We start from the raw sequence: 21,958 nt of genomic DNA, 5'->3' as shown, positions 1-21,958 counted from the left end.
AAAGGGATGACATAGGGATGGCTGAGTGAGGAGACACTGGGCTGACCCTGGAGCCCCCACTTCCCCCAGCCAAGTCCGGGGTCAGCCTCCAGGGCCCCACGAGACAGAGCTATAGGCTGTCGCTCGAATTCCAAGGCCTTTAATTTGCAGTGAGCATGCCTGCTCCTCACCCGAGCTCCTCCCATGTGGCCGCGCCCCACCCCCATGCCAGCACCTCCCCAACTCCGTTCCTGGGCCTCCCAGGTCACACCCCCGCAGCAGCTGCCCCCGCTCCAATCCCCCTCCTTCCCTGTCTCCGGGCCGGCCCCTATCTCTCAGCCTCCTAGGTGGGGGCCGGAGGGGGCGCCGCCAGAGCCCCGGCTGCCCCCAGCATCAGCATGGCCAGGGCCTTGGGCCCCGCCGTGTGGATCTTCTCGTGCCGGTGCAGGTTGGAGCGCCGGCTGAAGCTCTTGCCGCACAGGGGGCAGGAGTAGGGCCGGACGCCGCGGTGGGTGCGCTGGTGGGCGGTGAGGTGGGAGCTGTGGCTGAAGCTCTTGCCGCAGTCGAGGCAGTGGTAGGGCTTCTCGCCGGTGTGCGTGCGGTTGTGGGCGATGAGGTTGGAGCGCTGGCTGAAGCACTTGCCGCACTCGGGGCACGGGTAGGGCTTGACCCCGGTGTGGGTGCGCTGGTGGGTGACCAGGGCTGAGCTCTGCGTGAAGCACTTGCCGCAGATGGGGCATTTGTGCGGCTTGGCGCCCGTGTGGGTGCCCTGGTGGGTGACCAAGTCCGAGCGGCGGGTGAAGCGCTTGGCGCAGCGGTCGCACACGTAGGGCTTCTCACCCGTGTGGATGCGCTGGTGCTGGATCAGCGTCGAGTGGTGGCTAAAGCTCTTCCAGCACGACGGGCAGGTGTAGGGCTTCTCGCCAGTGTGGATGATCTGGTGCTGGATGAGGTGCGAGCTGCGGCCGAAGCGCTTGCCGCAGTCCGTGCAGGCGTAGGGCTTCTCGCCCGTGTGCGTGCGCCGGTGCGTCACCAAGTGCGAGTGCCAGCTGAAGGCCTTGCCACACTGCTCGCACTTGTAGGTCTTCTTGCCGGCGTCGCCGTCAGGGGCCAGGCCCTCCTCGCTGCTCTCAGGGGCGGTCGTCTCCCCCTCTCTGGGTTGCTCTGGGAAGCGGCCCTCCTGGGCTTTCGGGATGCCGATGTCAGGCGGGGCTGGTTCCGACTGTGCCTTCTCCGCGGGACCCGGCTGCACATCGTCCTTGGCTGGCCCTGAGCTCTGGCCGCCGACTGCTCGCTGCCCACACCGTGGGGCGTCCCCCTGGGCTCTCCCCACCCTGCTTTTGAAGGACTTCATATCGCCAAGGGCTCCCAGGGACGGGGCTAGCTCCTCCTTGCCCACCTCCACGGCTCCTGGATAAAGAGGGATTCCAGCAAGGCAGAGGCTTTCATGAGGGCCCCGGGGGAATTGTGGAGCTAGAAATTAGGGCAAGGACCTGCTGGGAACCCTGGAAGCAAGAGCCACCCTCCACACAGGAGGGAGGGCTGGTGGCCCTGCCCCAGGAGGGGCTGTGTGTCTGCACCCCACAGGAAACAGCCCGCACTGACATGGGGCACCTGGGAGTGACAGCCACGACCCTACTGCCCCGCCCACCTGTCACCTCTGCACGCACCTCTCTTCTCCTCCTCCTCATCTCCCATCTGCTGGCAGGATCCCGAGGCCTCGCCCTTGCCCTGCAGTTGAGAGGCCCAGAAAGGCCTGCTGAAGGGAAACCCTGCTTGGGAAGAGATGCTGTGCTCAGTCAGGGCCTTTCGGGCTGCACAGCAAGCAGAAACCACCCTCCACCTCCCCGGAGAGGTGATGGAGCAAAAGAAGAGGGGGTGCAGTTCTGCAAACACGGGGCAAAACCAAGTGAGCTCAACAGTCACTGGGGGCAGATGGCCATGCCCTCTCAGGATGCACACTCCGGGGCAACCTCCAGGCACACTCTTCTCAGGGCTGGGCCAGGTCAGCTGCTGGCCACCTCTATGTCACACTGTCCCCAGCATTGAGTCCAGCAATGTCAGAAACCAGATGCAGTCTTCCTATCCTGCACCTGCACCTTCCCAGGATCACAGGCAAAAAGGGCTCCTGGGGGAGGGGCAGTGGGCAAAGAGAGGCCAAGTGGGAGGGCCTGCGATAAGAGGGCCAGGGACACTGACCACCCAGAAGTCAAAGACCAAAGGCTCATTTGCCAAGTACCCCAGGGTGAGGGCCTGGGAATTCTGGTCAAGTCAGGAAGAGAGCAGAGGGGCCCTGGCCTCCATGCCCTGATCCAAGCCCCATGGGAGGGAAGGAATGTTTGGACCAACTGGGTGGTTTAGGGCATTCGTGAGGCCTGCCATGGGGCTGTGGAGTGGATGCTGGTTCCCTCTGATCTCCCAGGACTTGCCTGGACCTGCTGGCCTGGGCCCCGGAGAGTGCTAACAATGGGTGGTGAGCAAACCAGAGATAATTAAAGGTGTGAGCACAGCAGCTGCTGTGATCCTGGGGCCCACCAGGTACAGCAGGGGTCTTGGCCCACCATCAAAGTCAGAGGGTGGAATTACCAAGACCCTGGCTCCACCTGGACTAGCAGGTGTGCAAGAGACGTGCACTGACAGACAAACAGACAGAATGACCGAATGAACGACAATGAATGAATGAATGCTGATTTTTCCATAAGCCCTCATAAAAGTCTGCCATGAAAACTAGAGTCTGAAACTGAGGAATCAAAGCCCTGGGACTTTACTGCTTACCATGCGAAAAACCAAGGGAGCCAAGGCCCCTCTGAGAAGAGGACACGGCCCTGGGGTGGATGTGACAGCTCAGAGTCAAAGGCCTGGAGTGATTAGCTGGCACTGCTCCCCATCCTCTGGGCTAGCAGCCCGGCCCAGAGCCAGGCTTTCTGCTCAGATACCTCTGAAGCTGGGCTTGGAAGGGGGGGAACTACTGGAATAAGCTAGGGAAGAACTGGAGAGAAGCACAGTCTCTAGGTCGGCACCGTCCAGCACAGCAGCCACTAGCCACGTGTGGCTATTTCAATTCAAATCTGAGCTGATTAAAATGAGATAAAACAAAAAACTCAGTTGCCCTAGCTGCATTTCTAGGGGTCAATAGCCACATATGGCTCATGGCTACCATATCAGCACCGACCAGAACACATCCATCACTAGGAAGCTTCTATAGTACAGCGAGGTCTGGATGAACCACAAGAGGGGGTTCAAGCCCTGGAAAGGGAGGAGGAGGTGATGGCAGATGGGCCCCACAGCTGACTTCCCAGGGCCTCAGGAAGCAGCACCCCAGCACGAGTGAGTCCTTACCCAAGGACAGCCCGTTCCTCTTCTGCAGGACATCCCTGTAGAAGCTCTGCTGTGTGTGGTCCAGCCGCCCCCACTCCTCCCGGGAGAGGTACACAGCCATGTCCTCAAAGGTCACTGGCATCTGAAACAACACGAAATGTTCACTCTCCAGGACACGCCAGGACGTGGTGGAGGGGCACGGTGGTGCCAGGACAAGGGCAAAACCCCGACTCCCATCCTGCTGACTCAAGTGAGGCTGGCCCTCAGGTGTGATGGTGAAGCAGGACAGTTGCCCAAGGAAGGCTTTTGGGGGCAAGAACAAAGCGCTTGTGTACAGCAGGAGACAAGAGACAAAAACAAGGATCCTTCTGTTCGGCACCACTGCCAAAGCTCAGGATCTCCAGTCCCCACCCCCAGGTCCAGCGCTCAGATCCGGAGGACGATTCAGAGACGCTGTCCCTCCACGTCCTTCGGCTCCAGCTCTGGATGGGGACACTCACCTGGGACCAGGCAGTGAGGAGCGCCGCGGCCATCCGCCGGTCTCTGGTCCTCCCCTCGTGAGAGAGCACAGGGATCTGGGGGGAGGGGAGGGCTGAGAGAGGAGAGAGGTCCTCAGGGCGGCCACCTTGTCCCACTTGGCCCTCCCACTCCCCTCAGTGAACTCATGCCAGGCCCACCAGGGACACCCACGGTGCCTCCAACTCCACCCCCAACCTGATCCAAGAAGAGGGTCAGTGGGCTCTGAGGGGCGGCCTCCAAGGGGCAGGTGGGGCAGACATCGGGGTCTCCCCACTTGGGCTGAGCATCTACCTGGGAAAGTGCCTCTCTCCACATCCCCATCCTCACCTCCACCAGGCAGGAAATGCGCTTTCTCCTTAGAGCCCTGGCTTAGGGGCACCCAGCCCCGTGCTCCTTGAGCTCTGGCCTCCTGTGATGCCCCCTCAGGGTGCGGCTCTTCTGGTTCCATCTTGATGTGGGGTGACTCCTGAGCGGCTCCCAACGGCACTGTCCCCTCCGACTCGGAAAGCATTTCTTGACAAGAATGCCCGTGACCTGGAGTCTAGAAATAACAGCCCCATCAGCACTGGGACAGAGAATGGGAGACACAGCAGAACTCCACGCTCGGGGACCTGCAGAGATAGACACCAAGGGTGGCAGAACGCACACCCAGATGCAAGGCTGGCCCTGCTTCCGTCTCCGTCCCTAAGACCTGCACATCCGTGGTTCACCCCTGTGAGGCCGGACAGTGAGGGAAGGAGGGGAGGCTCATCGAGGCCCTGCTGGGTGCCCACAGGGCAGATGCCTCTTCCCAATTCGAGCCTCACACCTCCCACAGGAGTGTGGATTGTTATTCTTTAATATATGAGGAAACCGAGTGTAGTTGTCTGGGTTGAATAGTGTACCCTCAAAATTCATGTCTACTCGGAACCTCAGAATGTGACCTTATTTGGAAAAAAGGTCTTTGCAGATGTAGTTACGGATCTTGAGATGAAATATCCTGGATTCAGGTTGGGCCCTGAATCCAATGACTGGTGTCCATATAAGAGGAGAGGACACAGGGGCTTCCCTGGCAGTCCAGTGGTCAGGACTCCCGCTTTCACTGCTGAGGCCCAGGTTCTATCCCTGGTCGGGATACTAGGATCCCACAAGACACGTGGCAGCCAAGAAAAAACAGGAGAGGACACAGAAACAGAGGAGAAGCCATGTGAAGATGGAAGCAGAGGCTGGAGTGATGCTGTCACAAGCCAAGGGACACCTGGAGCCACCAGAAGCTGAGAGGCGGGAAGGATCCTCCCCTAGAGCCTTGGGAGGGGGCCCTGCCGACCCCTTGATTTTGGGGTTCTGGCCTCCAAAGTGTGAGAGAATAAATGCCGGTTGTTTTAAGCCACCCAGTTTGTGGTCCTTTGTTACAGCAGACACAGGAAACTCACACACCCAGGCTCTGAGATCAGACAATGGCCCAAGGTCATAGAGCTTGGAGTGACTCGGCCAGGACTTGAACTCAAGTGTATCAGACTCACAAGTCACCCCCAGGGCCATAACTTCTTGAAAGTGACAGGAAGACATGTGGCCTTGGGCCATTTCAGTCCTAACTCAATTGGTCAGAGCTGTTGGCAGTTTCTGATTTGGAAAAAATAAGTCCAAGCATACCTCTAACCGTGCTGAGGACTTGCACCCACCTAGGTCTGATGGAAGGGAAACTCCTCTCAGGCTCATCCCCTTTAGCACTGTCCCCCACAATGGGACTGCCAGGGTCCTCCCTCCCCTCTTCATAGCAGCCTCTGCCCCAGCCCTCTGGGAGGTGAGGAGCAAGCTTTTGAGTCAGGCTACCAGGGCTGGAATCCAGAACCACCGCTTACCAGCCTTTCAGTCCTGAGCAGAGCAGAGCACTGGGAAAGTCACTTCCCTTGCACTGGGAGGCCCTGGTGAGGCCTCATCATCACCACCCATAGCACTGGGCACCGGCCAGCCTTCTGCTGGGAACTCAAGCCTATCCCTCCACCTCCCCACCCACCTCAGTATATAAGACCCTCAGGCCAGGAGTCAACGTTTCTGGGAGGCACACAGGCCAGGCGGCCTCCGGGACTCAGCTGCTCTGCCTCCACACAGATAATACGTGAGAAAGAGCTCTCCACTCCAGAAAGTTCTGGATAAACAAAGAGCAGTGCTGGTAATTATTATTATTACTCTACTGTGTGAGCTGACAGAATCCAACATCAGCAGAGAATGTTGTGGACATGTGAGGCCCACTGGGTGTTACAAAGGCATTATGGAAGGGAAACTGAACTGCGGTAAAAATTCTTTGTGCTTCTATGGTATGAAAACAGAACTGACACTTGATTTGTACTTGAACTTACAGCCACTGGAAACCCTAGCTGAGGATTTCCAGGTTTCTCTGACCTAGGTTCTAGTTGCTGTGGGTGGTGGTGTTTTATATGTTACAATAATGAGCACCTACGGGCTGATGAGCTGCTCACGGAGGCCTCTCGTGCCTATTATCTTCTCTGAGCCTCCCAACCACCCGGCAAGAAAGGTGGGAATGGCAGGCACATGATCCGCATTTTATAGATGACACACCTGGTTCCCAGAGGCCAAGGGACCTGCCCAAGGTCGCACATCCCGCTGCAGCTGACTCATGTTCCCCCAGTCCCAAGCTTGGTGACCCTGGTCTCCCCGCAAGTCGTAACTACACACACACAGGCAACAGGTACAGGAAGGGCTATGTGCTCAGACCCAAGGAGAGAGGAGATGCGGGCCCAGGCAGAGGGGAGTACAGGGTAGACTGAGGCTTGCCCATATACTCTGAGCACTGTTCAGAGAGCAAACCTCACCCACAGGACCCCTGTGCAGCCCCCTTACTATCTCGTGTAGCCTTTGGTCTGCTGACTACCGAATTCACCAGGCAAAGCAAAGCAGTCCCATAGAAGTCGATTCCCAGGTGGAAGGTATTTCCCATCATACCACCTCTTCAACATCCGCCCACCGCCTCTACCAGCCCTACTCCCACGGTGAGTCTAACTTCTCCACTGGTCCAAATGCCCTGCCTTGAAAATCCCCTTCCACTCCAGTTCCTTCCAGTGCATGCCTCCCTCACCCAGCACCCCATCCATACCTCTTGGGCTCTCTCCTTGTCCTCGGTAGCACGGATGCCTCCGCCATCCGCAGACATTTTCTGTCTCAGAGCTACAAAGCTCAGCTGAGTCGTTTCTTGGTCTTGTTGACCAAGTCCCCTCCAGCTTCTGGCCAGGAGCCTAGAGGAGCAGAAGGAAATCAGCCAGTGTCTCCTGGACATCCCTGAAGCCCTCCAAATTCCCACGCCGGACCAGATCCATCCCTGGTCCCAATCAGAAATAAAGTCTCCGAGACGCCCTCCAACGGTCTCACTCTCTATGCTGTTTTTTGGTCCCTCTCTTTGACAGAATGCTATTTTGTATTATCCCGTTTATCGTTGAAGCAAGAATCTCAGAGCAACTGGGTTAAGGAAAACCGGGGTGACTTGAAATCTGAATCTCCTGTCATCAGGAGCCGAAAGGTCTGCAGAGATCCTACGAAACAGGTGCCGAGTAGGGCCCCGCCCACCACAGCCAGCTCCGCGGAGGAATACAGGCCCCGCCGTCTCCCGGACCCAGGACACACACACACACCCTGCGCTCGACCTGACTCGGTCCCGCCTGGGATCCAGAAATTGAGCTGCCCGCTCTCAGCAGCCCTCCCTGCGGCTGCAACCACCCGCCCGGGCCGGGTGTCCATTCTGCTCACGGTCCCGCACAGATGATGTCCTTCCTCTTTCCGAACCCAGGTCCAGGCCTCCTCTCCCTGCCAGCCCGTAGCCTTCCACCTTTGACCCCGTCCCCTCCTGCCAGCTGGCCACCCGCGCGGGTCTCGGGATCCAGGCGCCCTCCCAGCCCCCCTCTCACCGAGGTGGAGGCGGAGGGGTCACCTCGGGCGGCGGAGCCCCCTCCCCCGGGGAAGGGAGTCTCCGCAGCCTGCACCTGGCGCGGGGAGCCGGGTGGAGACTGGGATTAGGGACAACAGGAAGTCCCTCCCAGATCCCGTTCCCCGCGCAGCTGCAGCCTTACAGCGTTCCCAGCTTGGAGGGTTCCGGGTCTGGGGTCCCGAGGCCGGCTGCACCTGCTCTCGGCCGGGAGGTGACTCCCAGATCCGCGTTGCCGGCTCACGATCGCTTTACCTGGTACGTACTCCTGACACCAGCCAAGCAGGGGCGCCAAAGTGGGAAAATATATTTTGTGTAAGGATTTTGATATTTGACGTTTCAAATTGCAGCTGTCGTTACAGGACGAAGGACACTTTGCCGAGTGGAGGGACATGGTGGTCCTTTTCAGTACACAGAGCTTCTGAAAGTCTTATGGGTGTCTCCGTGGAGACGTCCCTGGATTTCATTTAAGGCTCCCAGACCGGTCAGCAGCTCCTCTGGGTTCCCGCCAAGACTGGCATGGAGTTCTCTCTCCCTAAGAGCAAACTTAGGAAACAAAGAGACCTGGGAACTCCCCAGTACCCACTCCTACACCCATGTCTCACACTTTGGAAAGATGTGGCATCAATCTGATTTTTCCAGACGCTGCCCTCCGCACCCCCCCCCGACTAGCTCCCTCTCAAGGCTAGGGATAGAGGTGACAAAGGGGTCTGACCCAGCCATGCATGGGGTCCCAAACCCTCAGACATCCCTGGTGGCTTCAAAGTCCACATCTCAGCTTCTGTCTTCCCTTCAGACCCTGAGAACTAAGGCTCCCCAAACGGGAGAACAGAGACTGTGCTTCACTCCCTGGGGCAAGGCACCCATCTCTCCTTAACAGGGCACAGGAGATGAGTGTCAGGAAAGGGGTGAGGGCCAGCCCTGTAGTCAGATTCCAGGAAGATTCCTGCTGGAAACGTACCCAGGCCCCCTGCCTTCGGCCCATCAGAGTCCTCTGAGATGCATCCACCTCACCCAGGAAGACAGGCACCACTGGCCCTTGTACCACCTCATCGGTGTGCTGTGTGCACTCACAAGGGTTCAATTTTTTTTAAACTTAGTTCCCAACACTTAAAAAATTAGGAGGGTTCCGGGACTTCCCTGGTGGCGCAGTGGTTAAGAATCCGCCTGCCAATGCAGGGGACACGGGTTCAGAACCCTGGCCCAGGAAGATCCCACATGCCGCGGAGCAACTGAACCCAGGCACCACAACTACTGAGTCTGCGCTTTAGAGCCCGTGAGCCACAACTACTGAGCCAGCGTACCACAACTACTGAAGCCCGCCCGCCTACAGCCTGTGCTCCACAACAAAGAGAAGCCACTGCAGTGAGAAGCCAGAGCACCGCAACGAAGGGTAGCCCCCACTCACCGCAACTAGGGAAAGCCTGCGTGCAGCAACGAAGACCCAACGCAGCCATAAATAAATAAATTTATTAAAAAAGAAAAATGAGGAGAGTTCCCATAAAATTGATTTTCTTGAGAAACCAGAACAACCAGAGCAACCCTGGACCCATATTCCTCCATTCCGGGCCTGATCTCAGGGTGCTACTTTTGGTTCTCCACTTGGCCCTTGCAGCATTTTGAGTTTGCAGCTCTGCTTTTGGAGTTCAACTTGTTTTAGGAGTCCTAGAATTCTTATTGATTCTACTATCACTTTGATGAAAGAAAAATTACCCCCAGGGTTTGGCTCTGGTCAGTATTTCCAGGTGTTTTAATCCTCAAGGTAAAGAGAGATGAACAAAGTTGTATCAAAAGTCAATACTGTTTTCAAGACAGAGAGAATTATAAACTGAGAAAAAGCCACAGAGGGCCCTGGAAAAGATGAAATGCGCAGTCTGGGAGCCAGACTGTGTCAAGCCAGTGTCCACAGTAAAGGAACTCAACCTGAGGTGGACCATCTCACACATGGCAGTCCCAGGAATGCACCAAGTCCAGAAAGAATGGGTGTGTCCTGATTCCTGGGCAAACGTTTCTCTACCAGACAAAAGGGGCTACAGTTCAGGGATACTGAGGAAGCCCAGAGGTTTGGATCCCACCATGGGATCACCTAAGTTAGACCAAAAGAAGTCTCAACATTTATTTAACTGTTCAGAAAATATTTATTGAGCATCCGCTATGTGATAGATATTAGCTCCTTCTTGGAAATGAGAGGAAACCCTTCTAGGGCTGGCTCTAGGCCTGAGCAGGTCTAGGAGGAAGGATTATTGATATTTGCTTTGTGGGAACTGCAGTCCCCGAAAGACTTCAGACCAGGGCAGGGTGAGTCAATAAGTAGAGATCAAAAACCTAAATGCCTTCAGCAACCAGGCAGTACCATAAACCACCAGTGCCTTGGGTGTAAGACCGGAGTGGGAGGGACTTCAGGGGCCTCAAGAAACCATATTTTGTTTAAAGGGGGCGGTTGGGGGCTCAGTATTGCCCAAGCATGAGGCTTTTTCAAGAGAAGCCAAAAAAGAATTCAATTTCTATGTGAAATATCCTGACTTTTGAATGTTGATGACTAAAAACAAAACAAAATTAAGAACTCCATACAATTCCAGCAGAAAACATCTGTTTTCCCGCTCACAGGCCACCAGGTTAGAGACGTACTTACCTCAGGAGCCTGTTTACAAGGCGCTTATCGGAGCTTCAGGCACGGGAAACACTCAACAAATGCCAACCAACTCCACTATCCTGCGGCTTCAGTGAGCTTGAGTAAGAAAGAATACGCCACCTTTAGTAAATAAATCGTGATCTACCCTCAGACTGGCCTGCGAGCTGATTCAGGTCTTAAAGAGGACCTTACAAAAAAGCAGCCAGAATGATAAAAACTAGAAAAAAGAATCATCTGATGTAAGAAAAACAAAAACAAACGTGTGCTAATGAACACCGTTAAGCCAGGCTGGAGACAGGGCAATGCAGAGATTTAGCCTTAGGAAGGAGAGACGATAGGGGCAAATAAAGGAATGTAAGAGAAGCCAAGAAAAATAGGAATAATCGAGTAAACAGCAGAGCAAATGTTAACCATTGAAAAAGAAGAAAAGGAAGCCAGTACAAGTGTTAGGTAGGTGGAACCCCGGAAATAAAACAAATTTTGAAGAAAAATAACAGAACTCCCAGGGCCGCTGGAGACCAGGTCGTGAGAGTTCAGGTGCCCGGCGGCCCGCTCACCGCCGGAGGCGTGGAGGCAACCCTGCGGCCCCGTCCCCTGATGCGAGGCGGACGCAGGGGGAGGCGTTCGGAGCCACAGGAGGCCCAGGAGCACCGCGCGCACAAGTCTTCGCTGCCCAGCTCTGCAGCCCAGAGGGCAACTATGCGGGGAGCGCGTCTCCCAAGCAACAACTGCCCCGCCCCACCCCACGGGAGACGCCGGTGATTGGATGTCGCCTCCATGGCCCCGCCCCTCCACAGCACCGCCCTGCCGCCCTTACCTGCGCGCTGCCGTCCGCGCCCCCGAGGGGCAGTCCCGCCGAGGGCAAAGGGTCATCCTGGTGCTGCCGGACCCTGGCCGGTGTGCCCGAGTTTCCCGTCCGGCTGCCCCATTCCAACTTCCGGTTTTCCCGGGTCTCTCGTGGAGCCCGCCTGTGGGCCAGGGGCACAGGGGCAACGGGGGCGGTGAGGACCGCGGGGCGTACACCCGGGAGCCCTCGAGTTTCCGGTGGGAAAACTGCGGCTGGCTGAGCGAGGGCCCTCAGCCTGAGAGCGCCGGCGCCGGGGTACCCGGGAGCACGAATTCTGGCCCAGCGCCCCGTCCAGCCTCCCAGGTCAAGGGTCTCCGCCCCTCACATGTTTTGAGTTTTGTTTTGTTTTGTTTCAAAAATGGGAGTATATGCTGCTGACGTGCCCCCTCTGTGTGCGTGACACATATTTTAGAGATGTTCAGTATAAAAAACATATAGAGAAAAAACAAAACATGTAGCATGTCAAAGACATACACAGCCATACATTATGAAGTGGTGAAAACAGATTTTATTCGGTAACTACGGACAGCAGGGCAAAGAGCTGCGCTCCATCCGATGTGCTGCAGAGGTGACTGGGTGTTTCAAAGGGAGAATGGGGGCGGGGGGGGGGGGTAGTGAAAAGTCACAAAGAGCCAGTCAGTGAAGCTGCAATTAGGCCAGGTGTGTCTGCTACCTGGCAGGTGTGGGAGGCAGGAGGAGTCTATCCTCCCACAGAGAAGGGAGACAGAGGCCCTGTCCCTCCTGATGAGTACATTTCAAGGGAATGGCTCTCAGGTCAGTGACAGATGCTTCTGGGTTGTAAGAGACACATATTCACAATTATAAGCCCTTTTTAGTAAGTGCTCTAAGAAAGGGAGGCTAGGGGCCCATCATCAGGCATTAGCTAGAACGAACAGTAAATTTTCCTGGCAGCTTTGAGCTTTCTCAGGCAGGCATTTTAATGGGGGGCTGGGGTCATCATGGCCTTATGCTGCTAGAAGCTATGCTAGAGTTTGGTCAAGTCTTAGGGCAGGTTTGGACGGATGGTTATGTGTCAAGAGTTCTACTGTTCTCAAGCAGTGCCTTGCTGTTTTTCAACTGCGGCATATTCTGTTGTATGGCTACATCACAGTCTCTAACCAGGAGCCTACTCATCACCCAATTCTTGATGCCCTTGCCTTGCAGCAACTGGAACTACCCAGCAGCTCTTATTGTGGAGGCTTTGCTCCTTTCCAGGGGCTGAACAAGACTAACATCTGATCTTGCAACAGGGCCGGCCAGAGAGGCTGCCAACCCCAAAGCTGGCTCCTGGATCTCAGCTGTGATGCTGGCCCAGAAGCCTGCCCATCACAGTCAGCAGAAATGGCTTTCTCCTGCCCTGGGCAAGCTCCAGGAGGAAAGGAGGCTCCTCCCTAGGCAGCAACTCCAAGTGCTTCTTACCATGATTGTCAAGGCTGGCAGCTTCAGCCTCAGCCAGGCAAGCCGTGAACACCAAGGCCAGAAGAGCCCCCAAACTTAGTAGGGTTGACTGGATATATTCCCCAAACACCCACATCCCACCTTCCAGAACATTTTCTCTACCTGGGAGCTAAAGACAGCTTACAGTACAGGCAGGGAGGGGATTCTCTGTTGAGACCAAGCTCAATAGTCACTCCACTTGGCTCTTTGGAGGTAGATAGTAGAGTAAATTAAGTTACTTTCCCTATAGAGGTTGCTGCATTTTTAGGAAACCAGGACACTATCATCATCCTAAAATACCCTTCGCTGTTGCTGCAGTCACCTCCTGCTATCTGATACCTAAAGGGTGCCCCAGTCTTGGGTAGAGTTTAAGGTACATTCACTCACGAAAGCTAAAGACACTGAAGCAGGTGGGGATGGGAGCACTTAGGAGGCATTCCGACTGGCTCAGCTCAGAGGACCCCTCCTGGAGGCCCCTCATGGGAGCAGATGACAATGGCACTCAGGCACCCACCCTTGATGTCCTTTTCAGCCCTTCCTCCTGCTGCACTCTCTGCCCCCTACCCTCAGCTCTCAGACTCCTTCCTCTACATGGCATGTGGTCTTTCACTAGTGTCTCTTCTATTTTTTTTTTTTTTACTCCGTTGGGTGTGAAAAAAAATGTAGAACTTCTATTAGTTTTACTTTCTCTCCTCCTTTTAAAAATCCTATTTTTGTGAATGCTTTATAATGTGAAAAAAATCAGGGTTCCATGGAGAAACGGCTGATCCTAGAACTGGGGCAAGAAATGCACAAGATGAGTCTGCAGACAGTGGGAGGGAAAATGGTACAAGCTCTCTGGACAAGTGTGGCAGAATCTTCTGAACCTGACCATCCACATACCCTGTGACACAGCGATTCACTCCTGGGCACAAGCCCCGCAGTACGCACTTATATGGTTACCAGAGACCTACAAGAACTACTAAGCGTGGCCTCAAACTGAAAACCACCCCCGTGTAGACACAGTAGAATGAACAAATAACACAATGGGGGAATACTATTCAAGGAATAAGCAACGCGTGGATGACTCCCTCACTGTGGAGTAAGGTCAGATGAGAGTTCCTATTGTGTGACTTCACTTACACGGAGTTCAAAGACAGACCAAACAAATCTGCTGTGGTTGGAAGTCAGGATAGAGATTATGGGGGAAGGGAAGTGACCAGAAGGGGGCACCAGTGGAGGCCCGAGAGTGCTAGTAGATTCTGATTTGATTGGGATGCTGGCTAAAGGGCTGTTTTTGCTTGGGGGAGATGCATCACGCTCTTCATTTTTGGTTTGCGCACAATTTCTGTACATTACACCTAAAAGTTTACTTAAAAAAAAAAAAAGGAAATGAATGAAGAGAAACCATAAGACCATTGCTATGATCCAGGCAATAGATGATGGTGACCTGGACTTGGTAGCAGCAGTGGAGGTAGAGAAACACAGATATGAAAAATATTTAGGCTATCAGACCTACAGAACTTGGAGACTGATGAGATGTGGGAATGAGTTAAAGCAAGGGGGTCAAGGATAAATCCCAGTACCTGGCTTGAGCAACTGAATGGATTGTTCTACATTTACCGAAATAGAGAATACCAGGAAAGACAAGGTCTGATGTGGAATATTCCTTCAATCCACATTTAGTGAGTGTTTACTATGTGCTGGGCACTGGGGATACAGCAATGAACAGCAGCAAAGCCAGCCTTGTGGAACTTGTGTTTAAGTGGCTGGGTGAGGGACTTCCCTGGTGGTCCAGCAGTTAAGACTCCATGCTCCCAATGCAGGGGATCCGGGTTTGATACCTGGTCAGGGAACTAGAACCCGTATGCATGCTGTAACGAAGATCCCACGTGCTGCAGCTAAGACCCAGCACAGCCAAATAAATAAATAAATAAATAAATTTAGAAAAGTCATACAGTGGTTCACCCTCTCTTCAGTGCTTCTCAGTCATTTCTACCTTAGCTGTGAGATCAGAGTAAACCTAGCCCAGAATCCTGCCAAAGTGTGTTCTTAAGTCTTTGTTCTGTCCTGAATTCTGTACCACCTGGAATTAAACCAACTCATTAAAAAAAAAAAAGAATGAAGAGAAACTGGCAAAGTGGGGGTGTGAATGAAAGCATCCATTCCAGGCCAGGGCAGGATCAGACTGGCATGTTTAGGAACTGAAAGGCAAAGGAAAAGAAGACAGAAGATGAGATCCATGGTAGGAAGGGGCTGTGGGATGAGCCCCAGGCTGAGCTGTCTGGATTTAGTTCTAAGTGCCATAGGAAGCCACAGAAGAGCTTTGAGCAGCAGAGTGAAGGGATGCAACTAAACCATCTGCCCAAGTCGCACAGTGGCAAATGGCAAAGCTGAGACTGCAGCTCGGGCTTGCAGAGCCAATGGCTGGCTCCTACCAAAGAGACAAGATGAAACACCTGGGAGATAGCTAGTCTACAGACACTGAAGAAAGACCAGGACAGGTGCAATGCTCACTCCTGTTCTCATCAAAATCCCCAGTGCTTCTGTACCAGGGCTGGTCCTTAGTGAGGGGTCTGGCTGTGCCATAAACACTGCAATTACTCCATCAAGATTGCAACCACCCAGAGGAAAATGCTGGGGTTATGGCTGCAGGAAAAGATGTTACTAATGCAGTTAAGAGACAGGCATTTAAACCACTGGATGAACCAAAGGCTAATCAAGGGATCACAGTGTTTTTAATAGTAATTCTTCCCAGAGCTGGAGAAGGATTTCTCCCTTTGCCCTGAATAATTCTAAATGGAGGAATCCTAAGGAAACTGAAAATACAAGGAAATTTGTTTTTCTTTTGCAATCTCTGAAGAGATAAGAGGAAAAAAGAAGACCCCATCACTCAGTATTTTCAGGTGCTTTTGCTGACCTGGATAATACTAAACTTAATTTTTTTTCATATTTAATAAATAAATGGTAAGTTGGGGTTTGTTTTTTGTTTGTTTTTTAGACAACAATTACTTCCCCCCAAAATCTAAGGTAACAACTAGAATAGTTTAAGTGTGCATTTTCAAGATAATTTTAGAAGATATTGATATATATCCTAAACAGGTAGATTTATATGAAAAGCCTTTGAAGATGCGTTTATCATTTTTACTAAATGGAGTAAAGTAACAATCCAGCAACTTCACAAGAATTTTCGTCACTCAGTGGCTAACACTCTGGGAGAGGGGAGTGTATTGATATTTTCAAAGATAAGGACGAATTTGAAGGGACTTAAATGTTCAGCTCTTTTTTTTTTGCCTCGCCACGCGGCTTGCAGCATCTTAGTTCCCGGACCAGGGATTGAACCCGGGCCCGACATCGAAAGCGCCGAGTCCTAACCACCGGACCGCTAGGGAATTCCCTTAAGCCCTTTATTTCTGCAAGGTAATTTGAGTTAATAAACCTTGCCCCCGTGATCTGGTCCTGCCCGGTCTGTAAGCCTCAAGGGGGCAGCACTTGTCCCTTCTATTCAGCACTGGGTACCCGGGGTCAGGGACAATGCCCGGACACACTCGGGGAAGCAAATATTTCCCGAATGAATGGTGCGCGCGCGTGGTGGGCCAGGAGCGCGGGTATTAGCCAAAGCCCATACCTGGGCCGAGAGTTAGGATTGAAGGAGGCCAAAAGCTAGTGTTGATCTTGTCTCACTCCAGGCACTTGCCTTTCTGCCTGGATGCTATTTCTGGGGGTTAGGTCAACTTGGTCTCTGCTTTTCTGACAGATTTCCAGGAAAGGTGTGCACCTGAGTCGAAGGCCTGGAAGACAGCGTCAACAGCAAACACCGAGCCTTCCCTCTGTGCTCCCAGCCAGCTCCCCCAGGCTCTCACCTGGACGCCCCAGGCTCTCACCTGGACGCTCCAGGCCCGAGGCACCGAGACCACCTTACCCGAGAAGGCCACGTTCCTTCCTGCAGTTCTCCCCCATCATGTCCAGACAGGGCCCGCAGCTCCCGGTCGAGTTGCCCCCACTCCCAGGGGTCAGACACGGCCTCGTTCTCGAAGGCCGCAGCCATAAGTGCGCGCGTCAGTCCTGGAGGCGGGGCCGGGGCGGCGGTGCCCGGGGGAGGGGGCGTGATGGTCCAGCCTAGGTATAGGGGTACAGGAGACGCCTCCGCCCCACCTCCCAGGCCAGGCCCAGCGGCGGGGTTTCCTTTCCACATCCGGGGTGGGGTTTCATAGTCCCGCCCTGGGTGGGTTTCCTGGCCCACCCCAGGGAGGGGGGCTCAGTAGCCCCCGACTGCCCCCGAGGTGGAGGGAGTCCGCGCGGTGTAGTGCCAGGTGCTGGGTGCCAGCAAACCTCGGAGGGCGGTGGACTTTCTGCCCGGCGGTTCCTCATCCTTTTTGTCCGTCCTCACGTGTGCCAGACGCTAGGCTAGGCGCGGAGGATGCAGAGCTGACAAGGGAAACGGACCACTGTCCGCAGGGAACTTTGGTCCAATGAGATCCACGCTAGACAATTAAAATAAAGGAACAGGAGAAGCCCAGGTGCTGTTAAGTGCAAGAGAAAAGACCCGGCCGAGGAGCCAGAGCAAGCGCAGGGTCTGGCCGTCCGTCTGGGCAGCCTCTGAGCAGGTTGGAGCCCTGAACGCTCAGCGAGGCACCGCGGACTCCCCAGAGGGAAGTGCCCATCTGGCTGGAGCCAAGGGCATGACGCAAAGAGGCCCTTTAGAGCAAAGGGAAAGGCTTGACTTTGGAGTTAGAGTTGGACTCAAGGCTGTTGGTGAGGTCACTTCCCCTACTGGGAGCCCCTGCTTGGTCATTGGTAAAGCTGGGACAAAAGCCACCTCTAAGGATTCTTGGGAGGATTTTATGTGGCAGTGTCGACCAGCGCCCTCTCTTCCCCATCCATGGTCCTGTTCCATTTTCTAATTAGCACCTGTGGTTTGCTGCTGTACCCTGGCGTGCAAGCCCCCTGAGGTCAGGGACTGTCCCTCACGTTTACCTCAGTATCCTCAGTGCCCGGCACACAGCAAGCTTTTTTTTTTTTTTGGCCACACCTAGCGCCATGTGGAACTTCCCCGACCAGGGATGAACCCGCGCCCCCTGCAGTGGAAGCACAGAGTCTTAACCACTGCACCACCAGGGAAGTCCCAGCAAGCATTTGTAAATGGCAACTCTTGTCCCCCAAAAAGGTACAGGCTGACAGACCGCCAAGGGGCACAGGGCCAGTCCTGATTAGGAGGGGGGCAGCTGTTACTTGGAGGGATATTTAGACTCTCAAATACAGGCCTGGGTTGGAATCTGGATCCACTGCTTTGTCTTTATTTCTCTGGCCCCGCCCTCTCCCCACCCCACTCCCAAACTGGGAGGTTAAGGGTTAACTCTAGGAAGCCCACCTCACCACCTGGATGGGATTGGGGAAGGGAACTTCCTGTTCCATTTTCCCGGAGTCCTTTCGCGGTTGGCCGAGGCTGACTCTGGCCCTGGGGGCCCTCAGAGAACCCCTCAGCACCTCCACCTCTGTAGTGGGAACCCCGAGTGGTGAGTTGCAGGGAGGCCTGGGGTGCAGGCTGCCAGGACAGACTTAAGGGGTTCGTTGTAGATTGGAGAGAGAAAGGGGGCTCCAGGCCTCTGTGGTGGGATGGGGGATTAGGGTGCTGGAAGAAAGCCTTGGGTGGATGTGGTTGGTCCGTGCCCGGGAGACCAGGGCTGGGGAGTACCGGCAGACCTGTGGCAATGGGGACATTCGGGAGGGTCGCTGGACTTCCTGTGACGTGGGCTTGCTGTACCCACTGGGGAGTGGAAGGCAGGCTCCACGGTCCCCCAGGTGGACCGGACTCATCGACTCAGCCCAGCACTGGAGGGGAGCCCGGCCAACAAAGACGAGCGATCCAGGGAGAAAGGGAGAGGTCCTGGCCGAGGACCCCGGCTCTGGGTGCTCCCATTGTCTGGGTGGGTCTGGTGGCAGCACCTCCACCCCAGGCTGGTCTAGCCTAAGCCTCTCCGCCTCTCGAGGTTCCAAATTAGCTGGTCAAATATCGGAGGATGGCTGAAGAGCTCCCCCTGCAACCCAGCCCACCCCCCACAGATGCGCATATTAACAGAGCTTTTGTCCTGGAGACTTGGGGGGAGGGAGACACTCTCCAAGGCCTTCGTCCCTTGAATTCCACCTCTTTCAAACCTTTTGGAGAGACCTCCCCTGAAGGTTCCGGCACCCCACATGCCTAGGCCTGAGGGCTGGAAATTGGAATGCCCTTGTTTTTTCTGATTCATGCTGTAATATTCTGGTTAAGACTAGGCAAATAGCACAGGGTGGGAGGGGAATTGGGTCCTTTTCCGTTTCTGAGCTTTCGCACCATAAAATCAGCGTTCTCCCCTTAAAGCAAATCTTGGCTCTCCCTGGTGTGACCTTGAGCAAGTCACCCATCCTCTCAGAGCTTGGTCTTTGCACCTGTCAAATGGTGAAATTATAACTTACTGCGTGGGCTGGAGTGGGATGAAGTGACCCTTCACTTCAGCGTGGGCTGAAGTGGGATGTAAGCAGAGCCCATACAGATAAGCACTCAGTACATGCCAGCTGTTAATACAGGGTTCCTGATCACACGTGATTGGTTCTCTAATTATTTTGCTCATGCTACCAAAACACAATAAAACAAAAACCCATTTTCCTGAACATTTCGTAAAGACCTTTTCTGCACCAGACCTTTTTGCATGCATTCCTCAATAATTACAACTGCAAGGTAGCCAGGTGGGTGGTGTGTGTGGAGTCCCAGAAGAGAGGTGCCAGTGGGTGGAAGGAGCCCCATGTGCCAAAGTGCAGGAAGGAACGGACGTTGGACAAGGCTGTGGGGGAGAGAATGGAGGTAGGGGTAAGCTGGGGAGATTCTGGAGTGGTGGGGGGAGACTGCAGACAGGCCAGAGGGAGTGGGTAGGTGGGGGAGAGGGAGGGAAGCTGGGAAGATGCTGGAGGGAGGTGGAGGGAGGCTAGGGGTGGGGGGCTGGTCAGGTGGCCAGCACGTAGGCCTGGGTCTGTGTTTTAGCATCACAACCCTCTACCCTGTGCGGGAAGTGCTAGGCCCAGACTTAAAACACACGGGTTTCCTTTGTTGTTTTACCACATCATACCCCACTCACCCCACCTGAAAAGGAGGTTCAGAGATCCCTCAGCCCTGAATGAAGGGGACTTAAACTATCCAAAGCTCTTGACCAGGCTGACTTCTCCCTGGCTCCATTGTCAAGGCTGGGCTGTCTTCTTGGGGAAATGTCTGTACCTCTGAGTCTGGGTGTCCTGGGCTGTAAAATGGGTCAGTGATAGGATGAGCTGTTAGCTGTGGTTGTTTGTATTTTTACTCAGTAATGAGAACAGTAAGGTGTTCTCATTAGGCACACCCGACGTGTACTCTCTAGCAGGTGTCGGGCACCGCTCCACTCCCTTTACGTGGTGGGAAGTGATGCAGGAGGGTTTCTTCCCATTCCTCTGCCTGCGATGTTCCTGGTGGGGGTGGGGGACAGGTTTGGGAGAAGCTCATTTGCAGTCCTGAAGCTGGAGAGCAGGGAGGGCAGGGACACGTTGGAAATTGGGTTTCCATATCCTCTATATCCGAAGAATAAACCTTCTGGGTTGTCCTGAATAACTGAACTGAGTTCCCTGTGGGTGCTGAACTTGGGTCAGCTCACCCTAGGTAGGTCTCGCCTACCCCAAAAGGAAGGAATAGTCCTATGGAACCAGTGCCCTCTGTTGGTGAGTTAGAAGCACTTTTCTTTTAATGCTAGCCAGACTCACAGGGTTGGGATGAATACGTCCCAGAGGGGTAGACCAAGGAAGAATCCAGAACTAAAAAAAAAAAAAAAAAAAATTAGGAAAGAAAGGGAAATGACTGCCTCTCCTGCCATCACCCAGCTCCCAAGGGTGCACCCACTAGAGGCCTCTGAAGTGAGTGAGACTGCTTTGGCCTGCCTTGGGAACACATCTGTCACAGACTTCTGCAAGCAGTAAGCTTCAGTCCCATGTGGAGACCCACCCACCCATCCCAGCTCCCCGGCTCATCCCAGCCTGTCTCTAGGGATGGAACCCAGGGAGGGAAGGAGATTGGAACACCAAGTGGGAGCTCAGCCCTGCACTGGTCAGTTGGGTGGCCTTGGCCTTGACTGCTGAGAACCACCTCCAGAGCCAGAAAGTGAGGGTCAGGAAGTCTGGTCAAGGAGCGATCACATGTGTGAACTACTCCCCCCTCCTGCCAACCTTTTATCTTTAAAATTCTCAAACTTCCAGAGAAGTTGAAAGAGCAACGCAATGAATGGATGAATCCATACACCCATCTCCCAGATTCAGCAATTGCTATAATTTTGCCACATTTGCCTTGTTGATCCATAAATGTGGCTGAATCCTCATGCCCCTTCACTTCCAAACCCTTCAATATTTTCTAAGAATAAAGAAATTTCCTACATACCACAACACTGGAATCTCATCTCAGAAGTTGGTAGTCATCTCCATTATCACCCATTGCTCCACCCATATTCAGATTTCCCCAACTGACCCCAGAATAGCTTTTAGAGCCTTTTGTTTTTTGTTTTAAATCAGGATCCAATCAAGTTTCGTGCATTTGGTTATATCAGCTGTTAGTCTCCTCTAGAGCAATGTGTCCCCTATATGCACTTATTTTTCATAACAGACTCAGAAGAACCTGGGCCACTTGTTTCCCATAATGTCCTGTCTTTGGGATTTGTTTGGTAGTTTCCCCAAGGGACATTTGACTTGTTTGTTTGTTGTTGTTTTTTTTAATAAATTTGACATATAACCTTAAGCAAGTTTAAGATATACAGCATTTATATATTATAATATGACTGTAATGTAATGATATGTATCATATTACGTAATTATATTGTAGTACAATATTATTGTCTGTATTTGTTATACTGTGCATTAGATCTCTATGGCTTATTTACTACTTGTTACAAGTTTGTACCTTTAAACACCATCACTCTTAGCCTCTCTGCCAACTTGTTTTTATTCCCTGCAATGCCTTTTAACCTGGAAGTTGGGTCTAAAGGCTGGATTGGATCGCGATGGAACATTTTTGGCAAGGACCCATCTTCGGTGGTGCCAGGTACTCCCCGTGGCACCACATCAAGAGGCAGGGAAAGCCAGACTGTCCTCTCTCACGAATGCCAACTTTGATCACTGGGGTAAAGTGAGGTGAACTTCTAAATGCTGCAGGAGGGAATGAGAATACTGAACAATCCGTTTTCTCTGCCTTTTGGTGTGTTGGTCAGGCTGAGCCACTACTCGTGACCAGTTCGAGAAACGATTCCTCTGGGGCCACATCTGTAGGCATCCCTTAACGCCCCAGGTGTGG

At 53.7% G+C, this 21,958-nt stretch overlaps 1 protein-coding gene across 1 annotated transcript; it reads right to left on the bottom strand.

Moving 5' to 3' along the window:
• Nucleotides 1-123: 123 nt before the first annotated feature.
• Nucleotides 124-10,386, bottom strand: ZNF205 (zinc finger protein 205). The gene is made up of 7 exons (XM_082428727.1): nt 10,365-10,386; nt 6,911-7,049; nt 4,144-4,357; nt 3,798-3,889; nt 3,319-3,439; nt 1,650-1,754; nt 124-1,389 (listed from the first exon to the last, which is right to left on the bottom strand). Exons 2-7 carry the CDS (start codon nt 6,965-6,967, stop codon nt 323-325), a joined length of 1,656 nt encoding a protein of 551 aa, XP_082284853.1. The 5' UTR covers nt 6,968-7,049; nt 10,365-10,386; the 3' UTR covers nt 124-322.
• Between the last annotated feature and the right edge of the window lie 11,572 nt (nt 10,387-21,958).

This window comes from Balaenoptera physalus (assembly GCF_965194825.1).
Source record: "Balaenoptera physalus genome assembly, chromosome: 16".
Classification (NCBI taxonomy): domain Eukaryota; kingdom Metazoa; phylum Chordata; class Mammalia; order Artiodactyla; family Balaenopteridae; genus Balaenoptera; species Balaenoptera physalus.
The sequence above is the reverse complement of the archived record's forward strand: the minus strand, read 5'-3'. Positions and strand labels throughout refer to the sequence as shown.